General features: G+C 39.2%; 1 protein-coding gene across 3 annotated transcripts in view; it reads right to left on the bottom strand.

Annotated features, from left to right (window-relative positions):
- dmxl2 (Dmx-like 2) overlaps positions 1 to 19,062 on the bottom strand; it is a 106,592-nt gene that overhangs the window by 23,391 nt on the left and 64,139 nt on the right. For all 3 annotated transcript variants that reach the window (XR_010898451.1, XM_067419586.1, XM_067419587.1), the window contains exons 26-34: positions 18,766 to 18,957; positions 17,857 to 17,933; positions 17,560 to 17,690; positions 15,560 to 15,808; positions 3,995 to 4,188; positions 3,734 to 3,867; positions 1,289 to 1,374; positions 990 to 1,191; positions 763 to 880 (exon numbers count right to left, since the gene is read on the bottom strand). Coding sequence is in view for 2 of the 3 variants with exons in the window: in XM_067419586.1 (XP_067275687.1) it covers positions 763 to 880; positions 990 to 1,191; positions 1,289 to 1,374; positions 3,734 to 3,867; positions 3,995 to 4,188; positions 15,560 to 15,808; positions 17,560 to 17,690; positions 17,857 to 17,933; positions 18,766 to 18,957 (1,383 nt within the window). In the remaining variant the exon portion in view is untranslated. The remainder of the gene's footprint in view (positions 1 to 762; positions 881 to 989; positions 1,192 to 1,288; positions 1,375 to 3,733; positions 3,868 to 3,994; positions 4,189 to 15,559; positions 15,809 to 17,559; positions 17,691 to 17,856; positions 17,934 to 18,765; positions 18,958 to 19,062) is intronic.

Genomic DNA, 19,062 nt, shown 5'->3' with positions numbered 1-19,062 from the left:
TATAAAAACTTCACATTTCGAATCTGTACTGCAGTATGTGACTGAGTTTCTTTGTGTGAGTGGTGATCCTTTGTTTCCATTTCTCCTCGAGAGGCTGCGTGAGCCTCAACTGTGCAGTTACTGTCAGTTCATTATACAGTACATTATACATTATTATCCACTAATTATCCGGACAATCCTTAATCTTGAGCCCTGAAACGGATCAGAAAATATAACGAAAATGTAACGGAATGTTAAAGAAATGTAGTGGAGTAGAGAGTAAAATATTTACTGCAAAATATAAAGAAGTCAAAGTCAAAAGTGTGCATTATTGATTTTACTTGAGTAAAGTACAGATACGTGAAAAACATACTTATGTAAAGTAAAGTATTTGCACTTCGTTACATTCCTCCACTGGTGACGTTGAATTCGTGGGACTGTGGTGTAGTTCCTTTATAGCCTACCTTTAGCTTTTTACTTCTGGCTACTGCATTTAGGCTTCAAAATTAATATATGTTTATGGACAAAACGTGTAAGTATCATAAACTTTTGTTGATCTTAGTTCTTGTTTTTTTGCAATAATCCAAGTCTATCGAAAAAATCCTATTGGGTTTTTATCGAGGTAACCAGTGTGATGCTAACTGCCGGTTGGCCTACAAAGTGTCTGTCATACCTGCACAACTCCATTTGGTATACCTCAATATGTGACTGGCCCTACCCCTTTAAATATCCACCCCATTTATGATGTCAGTGTTTGGTCCTAGCCCTGTGTTCTGTATTTACCTCACTCTGCTTCCTTTTCTTAGTGAAGATGTATCGAATCAAAGTCTCCTGAAGCACCTCCTGTTTGACAAGGAAATGCCACAGACGGCGAGCAGGGAAGGAGATATGCTGCTTTGACCTGAAAAAAATAAAAATAAATCATGAACATTTGATCACGCATTTATATTAGTTTTTAAATATTCTGTATTTTTCTTGGTGTAATTGAGATATTTGGTGAATGTAATCACTTGAATGGTGTGTTCTCTGGTTCTAGCATGGCTTTGTGTCGGAGTATAGCTGGCCCCCCGCCTGCACTCAGGTCCGTCGGGTAGGTGTTGATGTAGTTTGGTGGAGGGCCGTCAAATTTGTTCATCTTTTCCAGGAGAATCTGTTCCCAGTTTTCCAGTGTCTTCAGCATGGCATTGGCCAGTGGAGACGTCACTGGCAACTCTAACACAAGAGAGGTGCAGGAAATGGAAGTTAATAATTGAATTTACCTTCTGCCAGTTTGCATGTTAATATGAGTATGTTTCTACTAATCATGTACCTGTAAAGTCCAGTCCTGTCAGGGGCAGAAATGTCTTGACATTGTGAAGGGCAAGTTTGACCATCACTAGGCGGATCAGAGACCAACTGCAAAAACACAATCATATAATTATTCCTCAGTCTACACACAGACAGGAAATACATATCCTGACCAGTGTATGTAGCAGTGCTCCATTTTACAAAGGATTACAATTAACAAGGGCCGAAATTGCAACCATTTTGATTGCATATACCCCCGAAATTGAATCCCTGCAACTTGACTTTTTTATCTTAGGGTGCCTTTTAAGATCTGGCTAGGGACAACAGATGGAAATTAGCTCTAGTAGCTAACTCTGGCTTGTTTACAGCAAGTAACCTGTTGTTGATCAATGAGCATTGTCCCTATCAAATAAAGATAAATACAAATACAAACTTTAAACTTTAAACCAGCCATAAATTGGAAAAACGGCTGGTTTGTGCTCCAAACACATGATCGGCAACTGGATGGTTATAGTTTAATTATGGCTGATCTCTATTCCAGACTTGCACGCAAACTGCATAGCAAACATTTCCCGAAATGTCATTTGAGATAAAATATCTCAAAGTATGTTAACAGGACATTAACACAGGCCAGAGACTACTTTTTCTCTTTATACAAAAGTAGTGTTTATAAGTGCAGCTGCTTTGTTTACAACGGTTTCCAAATAAATGCTTCATAGACCTTTTAACATAATGTATAAAAATTATAATAATTTTTGGCAACATGTCATACTAGATTAAATGTACAGTGTGTAATATTTATGAGGATCTGTTGACATAAATGTAATATAATGCACATAAATACACTTACCTAAAGGATTATTACGAACACCATAGTAATACTGTGTTTGACCGCCTTTCACCTTCAGAACTGCCTTAATTTTACATTGCATTGAATCAACAAGGTGCTGAAAGCATACTTTAGAAATGTTGGCCCATATTGATAGCATAGCATCTTGCAGTTGATGGAGATTCGTGGGATGCACATCCAGGGCACAAAGCTCCCGTTCCACCACATCCCAAAGATGCTTTATTGAGAGGAGATCGGGTGACTGTGGGGGGCCGTTTTAGTACAGTGAACTCATTGTCATGTTCAATAAACTAATTTGAAATGATTCAAGCTTTGTGACATGGTGCATTATCCTGCTGGAAGAAGCCATCAGAGGATGGGTACATGGTGGTCATAAAGGGATGGACATGGTCAGAAACAATGCTCAGGTAAGTGTGCCAGGAAAACATCCCCCACACCATTACACCACCGTAACAAGGCATTATGGATTCATGTTCTTATTCTCTTTACGCCAAATTCTGACCATTTGAATGTCTAAACAGTAATCGAGACTCATCAGACAAGGCAACATTTTTTCAGTCTTCAACTGTCCAAATTTGGTGAGCTTGTGCAAATTGTAGCCTCTTTTTCCTATTTGTAGTGGAGATGAGTGGTACCCGGTAGGGTCTTCTGCTGTTGTAGCCCATCCGCCTCAAGGTTGTGTGTGTGGTGGCTTCACAAATGCTTTGCTGCATACCTCGGTTGAAACGAGTGGTTATTTCAGTCAAAGTTGCTCTTCTATCAGCTTGAACCAGTCGGCCCATTCCCCTCTGGCCTCTAGCATCAACAAGGCATTTTCACCCACAGGACTGCCGCATACTGGATGTTTTTCCCTTTTCACACCATTCTTTTTAAACCCTAGAAATGGTTGTGTGTGAAAATCCCAGTAACTGAGCAGATTGTGAAATACTCAGACCGGCCCGTCTGGCACCAACCACCATGCCATGCTCAAAATTGCTTAAACCACCTTTCTTTCCCATTCTGACATTCAGTTTGGAGTTCAGGAGATTGTCTTGACCAGGATCACACCCCTAAATGCATTGAAGCAACTGCCATGTGATTGGTTGATTAGATAATTGCATTAATGAGAAATTAAACAGGTGTTCCTAATAATCGTTTAGGTGAGTGTATGTTTTCAGTGATGTATAAAGACCTTAAATAATGAACGGTGCTTTTTTAATGCTTTTTTTGACCTCATGAGTCATTTCTATCTACATACACCACTGGTCCCCTTACAATGAAGTCACCATTTTGTGCTACCATGGTTCTACAGTAGCCCAAACTTCTTTACAGAGCGCTAGCTACTCTTTGTTGTGTGTCAGCCACCATAGCTTCTCTATGTGCTTAGAAATGGAGAGGTGAGCAGTCGATGGTTGCAATTCGCAGCCTCACTACTAGATGGCGCTAAAATGTACACAGTGCACCTTTAATTTTTTTTAACCTCTGTTTTTAGATTGTTTTAACTTTGCAATTTAACATGTGTTTTGCTGTGTCATGTTAGTTAATTTCAGTTCACAAAATGCATCAGAGTTTAATTTAGTTTTACTTTTACGCGTTACAACCCTGTCTAGCTATCATTTTGATATGTTACAATCTCACCTGTAGGAGTTTGGATCAGAGTGTTCTGTCATCTGTGTGTCCGAGAGGAAGGCGTCGTCATCATCCTCATTGTCACTAGCACCGCTCTCATCTGAATCGTACAGTGCCCCACTGTCAGAGAGAGGAAGGAAAGGCTGGAGGAAACACACAGAAAGAAAGCAATGAAACACTGACAAGTGATTTCTAGATTCATAAACTGAATAAATATTGAAAAAAAGTTAGATTTGCATCAGTGTAAATAAGCAGCAGTCGCGGTCTCACTTTGGCCACAAAGTAATCCCACATGCTGAGCTCAGGTGGGATGAACTTCTCCTTATAGGTGGGCCGTTCTACAGGGATGGGTGGAGGTGTGGCTGGAGTCTCTTTAACGGGACGTCCAGGAACAAGCATGCGCATGTTAAACCTGCGACGCTGTCGGTCCACGTCCTCAGCAGGAGGGGTTGGGGGAGGGACTGCTGAAGGACAGAGGAAAACAGAGAATTAGAGGCCAGTCCACTACCTATACAGCTTTCCTATAGCTCAAACAGTAGGGTCATGAGTTCGATTCCCAGAGAGAGCAAGAATTGACAAAATGTAAAAATGTGTACCTTGAATGCAATGTAAGTCGCTTTGGATAAAAGCGTCTGGCAAATGCATAAATGTAAATGTAATATGTAAATATAGCAAAAAAAGAAGTAAGAAAGAAAGTAGTATGCATCATGCGTACTGTTCACAGTATGCACAGAATACCCGGATAGCCTACTATATGCCAACATGTGCAATAAAACAGAACACACAGAACAGAATACTGAATCGCAAAGTGCAATGCACTCAAAATTACCTTCTGGTGGACCTGAAGCAATATCTACTGCAACTTATTACTGTCATTGCAAAATTTGATAAAAAAGCCAAATAACATATTTTATTTCCAAGATGGTGAATGTCCACCACTTAAAATGTAGCATACTGCATATTGTTCCATATACATTTGTATGTAGTTAGCGGTATATTACTGCTCCATTCCAAACACAGCCAGAGAGGTAAAATATATAAATGCCAATAAAACACTCACTTTAAAATAGAAAACTGAGAGAGAAAACAGAGGAATTGTGAAAAGAATCATATCTAAACACACTGATCCTAAAATGAGAGTAGAAGGTCATGATTGAACACATCTAATGTACAGAGGCGGTTCATCATTGGATTCAGCTTTATTACAGATGTTAGTCTTCACAGTGCAGCTGGATCTTGGGTTATAAAGCTAAGAGGGTCCCTGTGATCTAACAGTATCAAGTATGGAGTGATATCAAACTGCTCTCTCACACACACACACACACACACACGCGAACACGCACACACACAATCAAGAAAACAAACCTTCCACGTTATCCTGTTTCACTTCATGAGGTACAACTAAATAGAACAAACACAATAAGATATTTAATACTTTAAAATCCCCATAAAAAAAAAAAGACAATTCTTGTTTTTTTAAGGAATACTGTGCCTTGGTAATCTGTGACATGGTTGTGCATTATTTGGCAATAGGGGACAGCTTGTGAAAATCAGGCCGACTCTCCACATTTTTAAACATGCTTAAAAATTATCGTAAGGTCTTGAGGTGCTCTTAGCGTGCTCGGCTCATTTCGCATTTCCTCTCACACGGTGCGAGCCATGACCATACGAGCATCCACAATGTCCACGCAATTTCTCCTGAGAGAAAAAAAACGTCTACGAGTTCGTACGACAGCAAAAATCGCACCGTGTACGCCCACCTTAAGGTATGAGAGGCTGTGAAGTACACTACTAGGCACAACCCTAAGTGGAGTGCCTGCAACCCCTTTAGCCATGACTTATTCACAAAAAAGCCTTCTTCCACTGGAAAAAAATAGTTAAATTTTAGTAAAAGTAAAAGTTACATTATTACTCCATTAAATGGCAATCTTTATGAGTTCATTGTGTCTTTATGAGTATCATTGTGTTCTCAATGAACACAAAAAACTCATTAATATCAAAGCTGAATATTTTAGGGGGATATCTTTGTGTGCAGGTGACTATTACTGTGCGTAATTATTAGGCAACTTAACAAAAAACAAATTTATACCCATTTCAATTATTTATTTTTACCAGTGAAACCAATATAACCTCAACATTCAACAAATATACATTTCTGACATTCAAAAACCAAACAAAAACAAATCAGTGACCAATATAGCCACCTTTCTTTGCAAGGACACTCAAAAGCCTGCCATCCATGGATTCTGTCAGTGTTTTGATCTGTTCACCATCAACATTGCGTGCAGCAGCAACCACAGCCTCCCAGACACTGTTCAGAGAGGTGTACTGTTTTCCCTCCTTGTAAATCGCACATTTGATGATGGACCACAGGTTCTTAATGGGGTTCAGATCAGGTGAACAAGGAGGCTATATCATTAGATTTTCTTCTTTTATACCCTTTCTTGCCAGCCACGCTGTGGAGTACTTGGACGCGTGTGATGGAGCATTGTCCTGCATGAAAATCATGTTTTTCTTGAAGGATGCAGACTTCTTCCTGTACCACTGCTTGAAGAAGGTGTCTTCCAGAAACTGGCAGTAGGACTGGGAGTTGAGCTTGACTCCATCCTCAACCCGAAAAGGCCCCACAAGCTCATCTTTGATGATACCAGCCCAAACCAGTACTCCACCTCCACCTTGCTGGCGTCTGAGTCGGACTGGAGCTCTCTGCCCTTTACCAATCCAGCCACGGGGCCCATCCATCTGGCCCATCAAGACACACTCTCATTTCATCAGTCCATAAAACCTTAGAAAAATCAGTCTTGAGATATTTCTTGGCCCAGTCTTGATGTTTCAGCTTGTGTGTCTTGTTCAGTGGTGGTTGACTTTCTGCCTTTCTTACCTTGGCCATGTCTCTGAGTATTGCACACCTTGTGCTTTTGGGCACTCCAGGGATGTTGCAGCTCTGAAATATGGCCAAACTGGTGGCAAGTGGCATCTTGGCAGCTGCACGCTTGACTTTTCTCAGTTCAAGGGCAGTTATTTTGCGCCTTGGTTTTTCCACACGCTTCTTGCGACCCTGTTGACTATTTTGAATGAAACACTTGATTGTTCGATGATCACGCTTCAGAAGCTTGGCTCTTTTAAGACTGCTGCATCCCTCTGCAATATATCTCACTATTTTTGACTTTTCTGAGCCTGTCAAGTCCTTCTTTTGACCCATTTTTTCAAAGGAAAGGAAGTTGCCTAATAATTTTGCACACCTGATATAGGGTGTGGATGTCATTAGACCACACCCCTTCTCATTACAGAGATGCACATCACCTAATATGCTTAATTGGTAGTAGGCTTTCCACCCAATACAGCTTGGAGTAAGACAACATGCATAACGAGGATGATGTGGTCAAAATACTCATTTGCCTAATAATTCTGCACTCCCTGTATTGTGAACATGGAACAAGACACAACTGACAAATGCTTTGACTACTAGTGCTGTCAGGACATTACACAGCAGACATTCAAACTTTTTTTTTTTATTACCTGAAGGAAAATGCTGTAACTAAATGCAGGTAAAAAAAAAAAAAAAAAAAAAAAAAAAAAAAAAAAAAAAACTTGCTCACTTGATCTCTCGCACACAATACTCTACAAAATACGGCAAGCTCCAATGAACAATAACAATGAGAACAAATATATGTTTACGTTGCCAAGAGTGGTTGCTAAGGGTGTTGTGTAGTGATACATAGAACCATTGGATGAAGCGGACAAAGCTGTGTTTCTATTGTGAATAAAACACCCAGATTGACCAATCAGAATCAAGGATTGGCACTAACTAAATTTATGATTGATTGATTGAAATGTAGAATATGCATGTGTTCAAGAACCTATTTGTGAAAATGAAACCATGATGGAATATATTTATTCCAGTATTTTAAAAAGTGAAAAATTGAAAAAGACCTAGTTTAGTCCCTAATATTGATTATGATTGTGGTGTTTCAGATTACTTTGTATTTTCATTAATGAAGCGAGGGATGTAACAAACCCACAGAAACACGCATAACCAAAAGCTTTAATTTTCAAACACAGCTTTGAAACGCAGCATACACATGAAGCTCAGTATCTCATCTCTTCAGGTGCCTGGTGTATAAAGACTCGTTCCATCTCTGCATTGATGGGTTTTCTTTTGAGCTGAAGGACATTAGCATTTAAAGCAGGTTTTGATTCTGATAGTGTGGAATGTTTATCTCACAATTAAAGGAGGACACATCTGAAGAGAAGAATCATCGCAAAACATCATCCTTTAGAAGTCATGTTCAAAGAGAAATTCCTGCAGTAAGAGTATGCAAGTGTGAGTGGGGGTTTATTTTGGAACAAAGAGCTGATAGGAAAACACAGACAGATTAAATTTACTGTGTTGATGATCAAAGGATCAGCTCTTTGAGCGCTGCCAGACAACACCTTGACAAAATGCCAAGAGCCGACAAGTATGAAAACAAAACCTTAAATCACTGGGTTTTTTTTTGCACTTTGTTTTATGAATGTGGTCCTTTAATGTGACACCTGAAGCACTTTCCAGTTTAACTAAGTTTAAAAATGCTAGATTTTGGAAATATAGACATTAAAAGGAACAATTCTCTTCACTTAACATTTTCCGTGAAGTTCACTTAAAAGTTAGGCATGTTAATTCCAGCTAAACCTAAACTAATTTAGATTTTCTGGGCCTTAGAATGAAAAAATTGTTATTAATGTGCCCTTAAAGGTAGGGTAGGCATTTTTTGGAGAGGCTGGTATAGCCAGCTAGTATTGAAAGCATGAGATCCCAGCATCCCTTCAGAGCATCTCTAAAGTCAAGCCTCCTCCTAAACACGAGTGCACAGAAGATTCTGCAAAGCATCATGGGAGACCACGTAAGATTACCTTATGTCTCAAAGCAATAGGGCTGTCAACGAATATTCTAAATTCGAATATGTATTCAAATAGTTTTAAAAAAACAAATTTCGAAGGTGAAAATTAATATTCAAATAAAATTAAAAAAAGCGGAAAAAAAGGAAAAAAATCCGACGGTGCGGTAGTAAATGGACTGCATTTATATGGACAAGGTAGTAGAGGCGTGGCTGTCTGCTTTGCGAGTGAGCGCGCACATGGGGGTTCAGGGACAGGTCACAGCAGGAGTCGCACTGGCGCTGCTGAAAGTGGACGCGTCTTGCAGTGAAGATGGCAGAAAGTGCAGAGCCCAACTCGGCCGCAGCAGAGAAAGAGATTTTAACTCCAAAATCTAAAAAGCCATGTCTGGAAGTATGATGGATTTTGGTCGGTAGGAGGTAAAATTGTTGAGCCGTGAGATAAAGTTATATGCAAGCTATGTAAGATACAGTTAGCATACCATGCCTCATTTTATTGCTACTAGTGTCAAATAAATAATTATAAAACTCAATCTATAAATTAAAAATTGTTAACTGAAATAAAGCTGAAATAAAATTAAATAAATATTAGATACAAAAATTGAAATAAATTAATAAGAGTTATTTAGAAATATATATATATATATATATATATATATATATATATATATATATATATATATATATATATACATATATATATATATAAAAGTATATATATTTTATATATATATATATATATATATATATATATACACACACATATACATACATACATACATACATACATACACACAAATATACAAATGACAAAATAACAAACAATGCAATTAATACATTCTTAAACTAAAACTAAAATGAAAACTGAAAAATAAGAAACAGCTACATATAGATGCACGCAGCAATTGAAATGCAGAGCACAAATGGAACACCATACTTGGCTACATGTCACTTATTATTATTTTAGGCAAAACGGCTGAAAAAATCATAAATACAACCAATACTATTGTGATTTAATTGCTTATCACTTTCGGGTAATTGGCGGCACAGTTACCAAATTGATGTGTGTGGTCAGTGTGAGCCGTCAATAACACACAAAGTTTGGTGTCAAAGCATTGCAAGTTTACAGCCTCAAAATCAGCTTGGCATCATGCCAACAATTTTTGTAAATTCAAAGTTTGGTCAATCAATCAAAAATCTATTAATAATTTCTGTAGGCATGGTCATATAATAATAATCTGAGACAATTTTGGTGAAAATCAAACCAACGGGATAGGAGGAGTAAAAAAAAAAAAAGTTGGTTTTTAAGAACATTCAAAATGGTGGACAGACATTTTGACCAACTATAGCATAATTGGTATCATTGCTCTTGATATGACTCAAGGAATCCATCAACTCTACCTTCATTAAAATAGACAAACATAATCGAAATTAGCAGTTTTGGAAATGTCAACATTTTTTTAGCACACAATGCCACTGTCTCAAATATTTTGAGTGCCTTCAGGGCATGGCGCTGATGACAGAGTTTCATAAAGAACCTCAAAAGGGACCTTAAAGGGGGGGTGAAATGCTGTTTCATGCATACTGATCTTTTTACACTGTTAAAGACTTGGAATCCCATACTAAACATGGACAAAGTTTCAAAAGTTAAGGTGGACGTTTGATGGGAGTATTTCTTTGTCAAAAATACTACTTCCGGTTAGTCATAAGTTTCGGCAAGTTTTTTGAGATCATGCGTCCCCTTTGACGTTAATGGGGGCGGAATTTCCTTGTATGGGCCGTACGGACAATTCTACCGGAAGCGCGTGAGAGAGAGAGGGGGAGAGAGCGAAAGCAACAGGCTATGCCCATCAAAGCGCTGGCTTGTAGGATGCGCTGAACAGGTGATGTGCACAATTAACAATGACATCAAAAAGTGCGTTTTTGGTTGCCAGACCAAGACAGTCCTGCACAGATTCTCCAAAAACCCAGCGGTAAGGCAACAGTGGATGTAATTTGCTTTTCCGGATCAGCAACTGAGTTGCGCGAATGTTTATATCTGTTCGCTGCATTTCGGTGCCGACTGTTTCATAAACAAGGCCCAGCTTGACGCCGGATTTTCCAATCGCCTAATGCTGAATGATGGAGCAGTCCCAACGTTAGAACCGCGGGCGGTGAGTTAGACTGCTTCAAATGTCTGTGTCTATGCTCATCAAGTAGCCCAAACATGATCACGTATAGTTACTATATATATTACTATATATAGAAATTGATCAATGGAGCATGCGATGTGTAGTGCGTGTACATTTGTTTAGCTGGCCACTATATGTGTAACTTTATGTTTGTGTATTGTAAAAGCACTCCAAACAACAATACACAAAGAGTGGGGAAATATGTTGAACTAAATAAGCACGCTTCTTCATTCAAATGTGCTACTATTCCGTGTTGTCTACACAAACCACGCGTAAACACACACACACACACGTGCACAACTGCACTTCCCACATGTACACCTTCAAAGACAAAAATACGACGATATAATTCAAGTATAAATATGTAAATAACACAAGCCGCTAAGCATATTATATTGTTAGTGTATAACTTGTACCACATAGAGACGTCCTGCTCTAGTCGTTTTTGCTGCTGCTCCTGTTCAACTGCAGCCTCTGGGTCTGATTCCGGATCATAGATGTATGGCTGTATCTGATTAAAAGCCATATTTTTAGTTTGAATAAAGTTTTTCCCGCTGTTAGGGATGACAGCATTACGACGCACTCAACACGGCGGCGCACACGTCATTATTTAGCTCCGCTCACACGATACGCCCCCACCCGCTCAGCTTTTTTCGGAAAGACTCGGAACAGCGCATCTTTCTTATATAATTATTAAAAAAATAAAGACTTTTCGGAGATATGCAGGATGCAATGCTACTCTATAGGTACTCAAGATTGACATGACACTGACTGAAACTGAGTGTTTCACCCCCCCTTTAAATACACCAGCTTACAATAGCGTCTCGAAAACATTCTGTATGAATGAGCAATAAAAGTCGCAAGCTATTCTACTCTATTCTTGTTCTTGCCATAAATATCACAAGTAACCGTGACAGTGATTCAATAATTAAAGTACGTTTTAAAGTTGTCCATAAAACTGGGAACAATCAGTCGACACGCCGCAAATTCTTCAGTCAAATCTTAATTAACCGACAAGACACGCATTTCAAATCACACACAGACCACACTATTCAGGTCTGATGGAAGACCAAGGCTGAAACTGAGACTTTCACATGACACAGCTCATTTCTCCATCTCTACAAGTTAACAAAACACATGAAAACACGGCGCGCGCACACACACACACGCACGAGACATGCTTGTATGCCGCATAGAGTGGTTCTTTCGCACTGCATGATGTGGCAGACAACTAGTTGCCCAGCCCGGTTCACACAGCAGGGGGTTGTAGAGAATACTTTTGTGAGTCACAAAATGGACAGGTTTGAGTTCGGTGATAGAATGCGATTGTCACTCCTGTAAATAACTAAACTGTGAGTGAATGCAACCATAAGAAGACGACTCAAATGCAAGACTTGCAACCATATTCTATTGCTATGTGAACATAGTATCTGTAAACACACACACACACACACACACACACACACACACACACACACACACACACACACACACACACACACACACACACATCAATGCATTACTATTAGAAGGAGCACAGAAAACCATTATGTATCTTTTAAGCAATAAGCGCAGTAAATATGGTTCCTCTATAAAGGTCTAATCAGTTCAGATGGGCAAAGAACAGAACAAACTCTTTGAATGATGACCTAAGACAGCTGCTGTGCACCTGAGCCTGAGGCTCTCACCAGATCTCTACACACAGCAGGGAGGTTGGCTATCACACACACACATCCACATCTAGACTGGAGGTCAAAACAGGCTAAAAGGATAGACAGTGAGACAGGTGGAGGGAGACAGTGTGTGTACCTGAATTATTCTCAGACTGGAGCTCTGCCTGCCTGTTTGACTCCACATTGGCTGTGATGGTCATACACACACACACACACACACACACGATGATGAGATGAAAATGACACATAGTACACAAACACAATAAAGGCTGGATGAAAACACACACACACACAACAAACTAAACATAATAAAGTAACAAATAAATAAATATAATATACGAGAAAGAAACATCACCGCAATCACACATAGCACCTCTCCACACACTAACAGGGACTGACACAAACGTCCTGCCATCTAGAATATATTAATAACACTTTAAAATGAAGTCATCATTTACTAGCCCTGGAATTGTTCTAATGCCATTTTCCTTTTCTCAGAACACAAATGGAGAAAAAATGTCTTGCTTGCACTCGTCTATATGTCAGTTAAAGGGATACTTCACCGCTTTTTCATATTAAACTATGTTTTCCCTTAACTAAAACGAGTTGATACATGCCTCCCTCATCTGAGTGCGTGCACTTAATCTCTCTGACGGGCAGTGACGATCTGATAGCAATTAGCTTAGCCCACTAAGCCCAGTTCATTCACTATGGTACCAAACAGAGGTCAAGTTTTCTCCACGTTTTCCCTATTTAAATACAGTTACACGAATAGTTGAACGATCAAGGGTGATGACAAAAAAAAAAAAACGTGCCGCTTTTCTAAGCGGATTAAAAAGGAGAACTATAATGTATGGCGGAATAGCACTTCTGACTCAGCGCAGTAAAAAGTCCCGGCTGAAACATCCTCCCTCACATCTCCCCCTCCCCCCATATTGACAGAAATGAGAGAGTGAGGGGGAGATGTGAGGGAGGATGTTTCAGCCAGGACTTGTTACTGCGCTGAGTCAGAAGTGCTATTCCGCCATACATTATAGTTCTCCTTTTTCTCCTAAACATTTTATGTCCTCATACTTGATCGTTCAACTATTTGTGTAAATAGGGAAAACGTAAAAAAAAAATAAGTTACCTGGTTGCCTTAAAATTTTGAGTTCATTGAAATTAAAAATTTGAGTTAATACAATTAACATTTTTGAGAAATTACAACATTTATTCAAATATTTTGTAAGCATATTGGGTAATTGTGTTTTATTTGTTAAGACAGTGAAACATGCCAAATTGTGCTATTTTCATGATTTATCACATTTTTTATGTGGTAGATACAATAATATTTTGAGTTTCTATTTATCAAACCAATTTCCTTCATTGTATCAAATCAAAGTTTCAATTTCAATAAACTCAAAATTCTAAGGCAACCAGGTTACTTACTTTTTCTTAAGTTAAACCAACAATATATTTTTTACAGTGTATATGATAGGGTCTGGTTAAAAACAAACCAGAATTTAAATGTATTGTTTAATCAAAATCCTGACCTTGGCTTTTGATCTTCTGTGCACGACTGCACATTCACGTAATGCAAATTTACCTATTAGTGAGAGAGTTCTTACCCAGATAAAGCATACAAGTTGTGAGAAATCAAGATGAATAAAAGCACGATCCATGTACTGTCTTCTCTGAGGTGAATAACGTTCACAACTGTCCTTCTGACAACTGGAGTTCTAGGCATTGTATTTTTATGTCACATTTTTATAAATCCTGATTAATAAAATTATATGGACTACTGCGTGTGGGACATTTTTAATTTTTTTATTCTCCTTTTGTGGTCTGAAAAAAACATCTTATATGGACATAAGGGATGAATAAACAATGACTTAATTTTCATTTTACAGTGAACTATCCCTTTAACTAACATTAACTAACAATGAGTAATGCATTTGTGACCGTATATACAACTGTTCACTGTTAGGTCATATTAGCTCAGGTCCATTATAAAATATAAACAGACACAACTTTTGATTTCAAATATGTATTAGTACATGTATTAAAATTAACATGAGACAAAATAGATAAATACTTTAGAAGTAGTTTTCATTGTTAGCTCATGTTAACTAATGTATTTACCTAGAGTTGGGTGTAACTAAATACTAAGTGATTAGTTACTGTAATTGAATTACTTTTCCATTGAAAAAGTAAAGTAAGGGATTACTCTTATTTTTTGTGTAATTTAATTACAGTTACTTCAAAAGTAATTGAACTAAATACTATAATAGACTATAAAACAATTAGACGGAAATAGTGGAATTACCATCAAAATATAAAGTCTAACTTTAAAATGCATGTTTTTATCTATCCTTCTCACATTTGTAATACTTTGGTCAGTTAATAAGAACAATTGATGTAGTTTTATATGAATTTTAATGAATTAAAAAAGCCATTTCATGTCTATCCTTCAATCTCTTAACTCTAGGTTGATATATGATTTGGAATGTAATTAGTAATTAAATCATTTTTTGAAAGAGTAATTTGTAAAGTAATCTATTTACACTATTGAAGATGTAATTAGTAACTAGTAATTGATTACTTTTTTAGAGTAACTTACCCAACACTGTATTTAACTAATGTTTACAAATTAAACCTTGCTGTAAAACGTTACCAATCAAATCACAGGATTTCCATGTGTCCAATTATAAAAACTGGAACTGCATCATTCACATCTCATTTCCTGTTTGTGTGTGGATGAAGTGCTTCTGGGCTCTTACTCACAGCTCTCTGGCTGTGCTGTTTCCACAGTGACATTACCATGGTTACCAGCCTCAGTCTGAGGCAGCGCTTGGTTGACGGTCAGGGTAAGGGGATCAGAATCTGTGACCTTAACAACCTCTGACCCATCGGAGCCTGCTGCCTTGAGAGCAGCTGACAAGGGAGGAAATCTTATTATCAACTGGAGGACCCAAACACAATTCTTGTCTGAACATAAAAAATGTAAAATTCTAATATAAAAATAAACCTAAACCCTACAAAAGGCTGTATGTAAAGTATCTATTGTGGACTTTCCTCACAGATGTGATGGGACACCATAGCATGAAACACCTCTGGCAGGGGCAGAAGACTCACCTGGAGTGATTTCAGGTGGCCGCTTGGGTTTAACAATGAGCTTGGCTCCGCCTCCAAACACAGCAGCCCACATGCGGTTGTTGAGGGGGTGAGCGGCCAGCCGGAAGAGCTCGTTTCCAGAGTGTGTCCCGAGACCATGAATCAGCAGACTGAGATACACGGCCACCACAGCCTCACACAACATGACGTTCAGACGCACGTGATCATCCCCCTGAGCACACGCCAACAGACTGATCAGAGACGACACACCTAGGAAAGAGAAAACACACAATGAGCAAGTGAGGACCATCCGTCCATATATCCTGCATCTATCTGTCCTTGCATTCATCCATCCATCCATCCATCCATCCATCCATCCATCCATCCATCCATCCAATCAATTTATTTGCCATATGTCCATCCATCCATCCATTCAATCTGGATGAAGATCTGGCGAGGAGATCGAAAGCGCCGGAAGTGGATCTCTCGTGCGTTTACGTCTCTCATTGTTTACACAGAAATTTGGGAAGTGTTACCTTTCACTGTGAAGATCTAAACATATTTAGACGTACAGGATATCGTAATGGAAGAAGATTTCGATATATTAACAGACAACTGTTTTGTGTAAACAATGAGAGACGTACACGCGCGAGAGATCCACTTCCGCACGTGCGCAGACTAAGGCCCCGATCACACCGAACACATTTTTCAGGTTCGAAAACGCGAGGCGTTTAATGTTTATAGGCAACCGCCGAATCACCTGTACTGTCAGTCAAATCAATGCAACGGTCAACACAACGGAAGGCCCGCCTCTTCATTCATTCGATTGGACAACAGAAAATAAGCGCAATGACGTTGTGCGCTTTTCCGCTCAGAGTTGACTTTTTTTCAACTTCATGCGCTCGGAGCGCTCCTTCAAAAGCGTGAGGCACAGCAAGCGGTTTAAACGCGAGGCACCCAGGGCGCATAAGCAGCACGCATAACGCTCTCTGCCAACCGAAATCCATTCAAAAAAGGCGCCTCTCGCTGCAAAAACGCGTTCTGTGTGATCGGGGCCTAAAGCCAGAACGCGCAAATGTCACAACAGGAAACACGCACGCGCGCCCTCGGATCAGTTGGACGTAGTGGTGTACAAGAGGTAAAAACGATATAAATACTGTTCGTTTTCTCACACAAACCGCTCGTTTCGTGTCTTAGGCCATCAATGTGTACTTACGATGGGGGATTGTTTAATTTGGACTTCTCTGTGTATGCTCTTTGAGGTGGTGACCATAGACCTGCATTATGTGAGGCACAGACAAGAACGGTTTGACCTAAAATGATCAAAATTACTACTACTGGGGAAACAAATACTCCGACATCTCGGATGCCCATGAGGTAAGCTAAAACATATCAAAATTTAATTTCAAAGTGAACCATCCCTTTAATATTATTTTTCTCCAGCAGTGTGAACATAAGGGACTTTATTAAGAAAGTTAATAGGGTAAGTAGTGGTTACAGATATTACTTTCTTCTCCACATAGAATGACTCATCACTACATAAGGATGAGTTTGAAAGTGCTATTTCTCTGTATGTATTTCATGCAGTCTGGTTTAAAGGAAAAGTATGTAAGATTGTGGCTAAATATGGGACTCATTTTCAAATGACCGTAGAGAGGTGTAACCCCTAACCCCCTCCCCTCTGACTCGAGGTTGCCAGATTGGCTGCAGGATCCAGTAGGAACGTTTGAAGCAGCAGCTGTGGTAACTAGAACAGAGCTGGCAACCTGGATGCCGAAAAACTACTGACTTCGTGATTGGTAGATAGGTGAATGGTGGAGCTTCAGGCCAAAACACAACATGTCAACATTAACATCAGTTGAGGGCTGCAACAACTTTTAAATGACAATATCCTGGCCAGACTACTGTTGTCAGTGATATAAGTATTTGAAATTAACATGATTTCTTAATGTAGTGACATATCAGGGCCATTTTATGATTAATTTAAATAAATGCCTTACAGTTCCTTTAATGTTTGTTACCTGGCCACTGTGAAGGGGCAGAGGTGGGTGTTGCATGTTCCTCGATGCTCTCGGTGCGAAGTCTACGTCTGTCGCTCAGTAACAGCCCCTGATACACCATCCCAGTATACTGATTGGCCTCCGACTGGCTGCTAAACACATACACATCAGCAGGAGGGCGTGAGTCAGTGACAGTATGTGTGAGAGTTAACAGAAATGAATGTGGTTTATAGTAGTCAGAAAATCAAAGCTGGTACAACATCTTCACAAGCATTTTAAGGTGAATAACCAGTGAGTTTATCAGTAGTGCATTTTTACCTGTAGCTGTGGCTGTCACACAGTGATTGGTAGATACAAGCCGATAGAGAAGCAGCAAGAGTGTGTAAAGCATTCACCTGAAATACACATGTACATATTAGTAGAAGCACACAGAGATTACATCTACATGTGTCCGGATACATTTGAAAAATGCAGTTTAGTTTCAAATCTGCTGATTTTGCTCATGGTTTTCAGCTGCAACAATATGTTTTTGCAAAAAGACAATTTTAGACATCTAAATGTGTTTTTTTATTTTTTTATTTACCTTATTGGAATTGAAACCGTGAATCAGTAAGAATTGGAATCAATAAGCAGAATCAGAATTGCTAAAATTCAAGCTATACCCAATCCTACATAGCAGGCCCATGCTGGTCTATCACATGACAAAACATGTTGTTTTCAAATACTTCAGTTTTCACAGTCAACACTACAATGGAAAAATGGCATTTTCAAATGTATCCATTTGGGAGAGCATCTTAAAAAAAGCTCTGTTTTCGCAGAATAATAATGCAGTCTTAGAGTGGATGGAAGGCCAAAACAGAGAATCATGTTTTGGCATTGTGAGAGGGTGTATCATAGCGGGAAGGTATGTGCCATCAGCCCGCCCCTAATACTGGACAACAGTTAACAGGTTCTTCAGCAGTTGAAGTACAGCTGTTGCGAGTGTAGGACAAAAGCTGTTAATGAGCTGAGAAAAGAGAGACTGCCTGTGTCTGGATATTGATAAGCTGGAAGAGCGTTTTGGGGTTTTAAAGTTTTGAGTTTACAATTAAAAAAATAAACCAGTGGCTTGATGTCTGCCTGGACACAATTTGTGAAGCAATGCACCCTTTGGAGATACCTGACCTCTTACGATGCCACATCGTCTTCAAAATGTTTTTAATCTGTTTGTTATTAGGTGTGTCTCACCCGGTCATCCAGTATTTCTGGGTGTGGTGGAGCCTCCATCTGGACAATGGTGTAGAGGATGTCATGTATGTGGTTTCCGAGGTGCAGTACTGGGTTGGCGATGACAGTCTTGGTTGGGGCAATGCTGGCCGACAGCAGGGGCAGAGTGGTGGGGAGGGGGAGAGGCGACTGAAGCTGCTTCACTGTCATTTCCTGAGCACACACACAACCAACCAATTATATGAGAACACACTCAATCAAGCAACCAGTTGCATGAGAGCACAATGTAAATCAATCAATGTTGTGGGGATGTAAGGA

This window comes from Pseudorasbora parva, chromosome 16 (genome assembly GCF_024679245.1).
Source record: "Pseudorasbora parva isolate DD20220531a chromosome 16, ASM2467924v1, whole genome shotgun sequence".
NCBI classification, from domain to species: domain Eukaryota; kingdom Metazoa; phylum Chordata; class Actinopteri; order Cypriniformes; family Gobionidae; genus Pseudorasbora; species Pseudorasbora parva.
This window is presented reverse-complemented; position numbering and strand designations above follow the sequence as displayed.